General features: G+C 38.1%; 1 protein-coding gene across 1 annotated transcript; it reads left to right on the plus strand.

Annotated features, from left to right (window-relative positions):
* Positions 1 to 799: 799 nt before the first annotated feature.
* Positions 800 to 3,627, plus strand: LOC127158528 (polymeric immunoglobulin receptor-like). The gene is made up of 7 exons (XM_051101613.1): positions 800 to 1,043; positions 1,131 to 1,427; positions 1,529 to 1,846; positions 1,945 to 2,268; positions 2,358 to 2,672; positions 2,754 to 3,065; positions 3,494 to 3,627. The coding sequence occupies exons 1-7, from the start codon at positions 1,001 to 1,003 to the stop codon at positions 3,625 to 3,627; spliced, it is 1,743 nt and encodes a 580-aa protein (XP_050957570.1). The 5' UTR covers positions 800 to 1,000.
* The last annotated feature ends 387 nt before the right edge of the window (positions 3,628 to 4,014 follow it).

Here is a 4,014-nt window from a genome sequence, read left to right on the forward strand (position 1 = left end):
ATTCACGCGCTTTTGCCCGTACCCTTTCTCGAGAGGGCTAAAAAACCCCGGTCACCCTGGGTTCCTCTCCTTAACATCTGCCAGGCTAAAAAGGAACGGTTTTTGCGCGCTCTTTCTAGCGCGCTCCTTCTTTACGCTCACCAAGGTGAGCAGGGAGCTACCGCTGCGCTCTGTTTATGACTCCTGAGGGAATCATATGGAACTACAGTGGCTCCTGTAAATCAGGCCAGCCTAGACTTCCTAGGCCTTCGGCCATGTCCCCTTAAAGGAATACCTCGGTTTCCAAGCTTGGGCTCTGCCTCGGGTCAGCCTCGACCCTTACAGGTAAGTTAGGTAGGTAGCCCAGGCTCTGGCCGTAGGGGATATTTCTCTGACAGCCGACCAGCTGTCTTCCTAAAACATCGGACTCCATCTAGTGGCAAATATAAATTAGGTCTGTGACTTAAAATTGCATTTCTTGGTTTAATTCAAACAAACTTTAGTTGCATTGTATGGTATTTGATACCAAACAGATATTATTTTCTTGTTCTGATATGATGAATTGTAAATCTTACTGATGACCCCTGTGTTCAAAAAGAAACAGCGAATCTGGAGGAATAAAGCTTTTTAAATATATATAAATATTTGATGGAATTGTCATTAATACAGATGTTTCTATCATCAAAATCAGTAATGGAAAAAAGTAAGAAAAGTAAGTCTCAGCAATTCACTCTTGGTTCCTTGTCATTTTTATTTGTTCCTTACTCATAGTGAAATAATGAAACCATTTGTATGAGCCTGTATGAGCTCAGTGTCAGACACTGTAACCTCCACTAGGTGGCGCTCTTTCAGTGTGATTAATGTGATATTCAGTCAGTGGTGATGGTGGGAGGAGCCAGTAAAGCTGCTCATTACTGATGAAGAGCTGAATAAAGAGGAAGTAACTAAAGCAGACAGATGTAGAGACAGAGAGATTCACACAGAGATCATTCAGCATAAAGAAGACTGAACTCAACTCACAATGAAGATCCTCCTCATCTTCTTCACTTTCTACCTGATCTCAGGTCAGAGCTTTTCTCTTTCATCACTGCAGTAATGATGCTGTTTTCTGTTCATCAGCTTTCTGATCACAGTATCAATCTGATCGACAGGTGCAGTAAAAGACATTGATGTGACTGGATATTCTGGAGGAAGTGTTCTTGTTGATTCTGGGAAACGTTGGTTCAGTGATTCTGTTAAAAACATGTTTAAACTACCTGAGTGGAGAGCAATAATAAATGATTCTAGCCCTGATCAATGCATTAATGAAGGAAGATTCACACTGTTTCCCAACAAAGAGAGAAACCTCATGATCTGGATTAGAAATTTGAATCAACAAGATGCTGGAAGATACTGGATCTGGGTTCGTGACCAGTGGTACATTGATATGACTTTGAATGTCAAAGAAGGTCAGCCATTTTAAGACCAAAGTCTTTGTTTAGTAAAGCAACTGATCATTTCAAAGCTTTTGTATATGTGGTATTTATTTCTTTATTAAATTGACTTACAGATTCATGTTGTAAAGTGGCAAAGAAAGTGATAGTGAATAGTAGTGAAACTGCCATCTTCAGTTGTGAATATTCACAGAATCACATTAATGATCCCAAAATCATATTCAAAGAAGAAAAAGACTCCATTGAGACGATTTACAGCAGGTTGAAGATGAACAGAAGATTCAGTATTTCTGATGACAAACATAAAAACATCTTCAGTGTGAGAATTACTGCTGTGACACCAGATGATGGAGGAGTTTATTTATGTGGAGTTTGGATTGACAGACAATCGTACAGTTACTCTGTTATTAATACTGTTCATCTGCATATTATAGGTGAGTAATACTATCAGTTGGATACATTTTTTCAGTGCTTTGATTCATATTTTTATGTAGTTCTGTCAGATCACAAATTAAACTTTGAATGTTGACAGATTCATGTTGTGGGGAATCAAAGACAGTAAGAGTAAATAGTGGAGAAACCTCTGCTTTCAGCTGTGAATATTCAGCGGATCAAAGGTATTTTAGAAAGATCATATTCAGAACAAGAAACAACATCACTGATGAGGTGATCTCCACTAATGACAAATGGTATCAGAAAGAAAGACTCAGCATTTATGATAACAAACAGAAAGACTTCAGTGTGAGAATCACTGCTGTGACACCAGATGACGGAGGAGTTTATTTATGTGCTGTTTGGATCAACACACACCCGTACAGTTACTACATTATTACTACTGTTCAGCTACATATCATTAGTGAGTAAAACTAAATCAAATCAAGGTTTTTACAGTCTGTGTTTGTGTCAGATTTGATAATGATTAGATGTGATGTTTATGATTGACAGCTAAAGTGAGCGTGTCTAGAGTGAGCGGCTACTCAGGAGGTGGTTTGATGATCAAGTGTGAACATCCTCAATACAAAACCAAACCAAAATACATCTGTAAAGAATCAGATGGATGTTCAGAGAGGAAGAATCCAGGAGTTCAGGATGAATGGATGGAGAATGGAGATGTTTCTTTATATGACGACACCAGAGCAGGAGTCTTGATGGTGTTTTTTAGAGAACTGAAAGCTGCAGATGCTGGAACATACAGGTGTGGAGTGAATGTATCTCACTATACTGAGAGATTCACTGAACTTCAGCTGAACGTCAAACATGGTGAGCAAACTAAAATATTTTATCTTGCATGTATGATGTATCTATTCTCATCTGTTTTATGCCTTTTCATTTGGTTTGTAGATGCAAAATATCCAAAGAGTGTAACTGAATCTGTGTATCTTGGTGAAGAAATCAACATCACCTGTCAGATCCCAGAGGAACATGAAGTTCATTTCTGCAAAGAGGATGATAATCACATCTGTCAAAACATCAGCTCATCTAAAGTGACACAAATGAATGGTTCATCTGAGAGAAATGAAGAGAGAGTTTTTACAGTGATCATCAGTAATGTGAGTGTGAGAGATGCTGGAGTTTACTGGTGTGGAGCAGAAACCAGAGACACAAATTTGACTTTCATCTCCCTGAACACTAAAATTCAGCTCAACATCATCAGTGAGTCAATTCAGATGATTTCACTTAGTAAATAGTACATTCAGTTATTTATTAAATAATTTTGTGTTGTTTGGTTGTATTTTTGTTCACTTTACACTCATTTCAGTAGTGAGTTTTTACAAGGAATATGTATAATAGAGATGTTTAAACATTTCCAGAGCAGACTAATCAGTACTGTTCTCAAAAAGTCAAATATTATAAATTGCAATGTTTGTAAAACAGTATGTACATTTGTTTGTTTTCATTTTGAAATTAAATAATAAAAATTCTGAAAATGAAGCATAAAACATTTTATATATAAAACATTCCTAGAACAGATTTTTATTTTATTTTATAAAATATTTTAATTTTTACTGTTATGCACTTTCTATATTATTTAATGTATGTCATCTCTGTTTTTTTTTTTTTTTCAAATTTTTTTTTCTCAGATTTCTCCATGATCATCATTATTAGTGTGTGTGTGATTCTGCTGCTGATCAGTGGATTCACCTGGGACTTATCCATAGTCCTAAGGGCCCAACGGAGCCCTCTATTTGAGCCGCTCCACTCTGCCAATCTGTAGCCCATGTCGCTTCAGACCATCCTTCATTTGGCTTTAGTGTCGGTCGAGTGGGTGACTTGCAGGCACCGTCAATCAGTGCTTCCTGTCTTGAGTTTGGACCTAACGACTGTTAAGTTGTCCTCAAGCCAAGACAAGGTTATGTACCTAAGGTGCTCTCAACTCCGTTTAGAGTGCATGTTATCACCCCTCTAGCACTTCCCGCTGCAGAAGGTGCTCCCAATCCTCTCTGCCCAGTGAGCGCTCTTAGAGTGTACATTAGTGGCTTTAGCCTGTTTAGACAATCAGAGCAGCTTTTTGGTTGCTTCTGAGACTGCTCTAAAGGGCTGCCAGTTACTAAGCAGAGATTTTCTCGCTGGATAGTGAATGTTGTAGCCTTGCCTTCAGAAG

The sequence above is a fragment of the Labeo rohita genome, unplaced genomic scaffold (assembly GCF_022985175.1).
Source record: "Labeo rohita strain BAU-BD-2019 unplaced genomic scaffold, IGBB_LRoh.1.0 scaffold_1547, whole genome shotgun sequence".
Taxonomy (NCBI): Eukaryota; Metazoa; Chordata; class Actinopteri; order Cypriniformes; family Cyprinidae; genus Labeo; species Labeo rohita.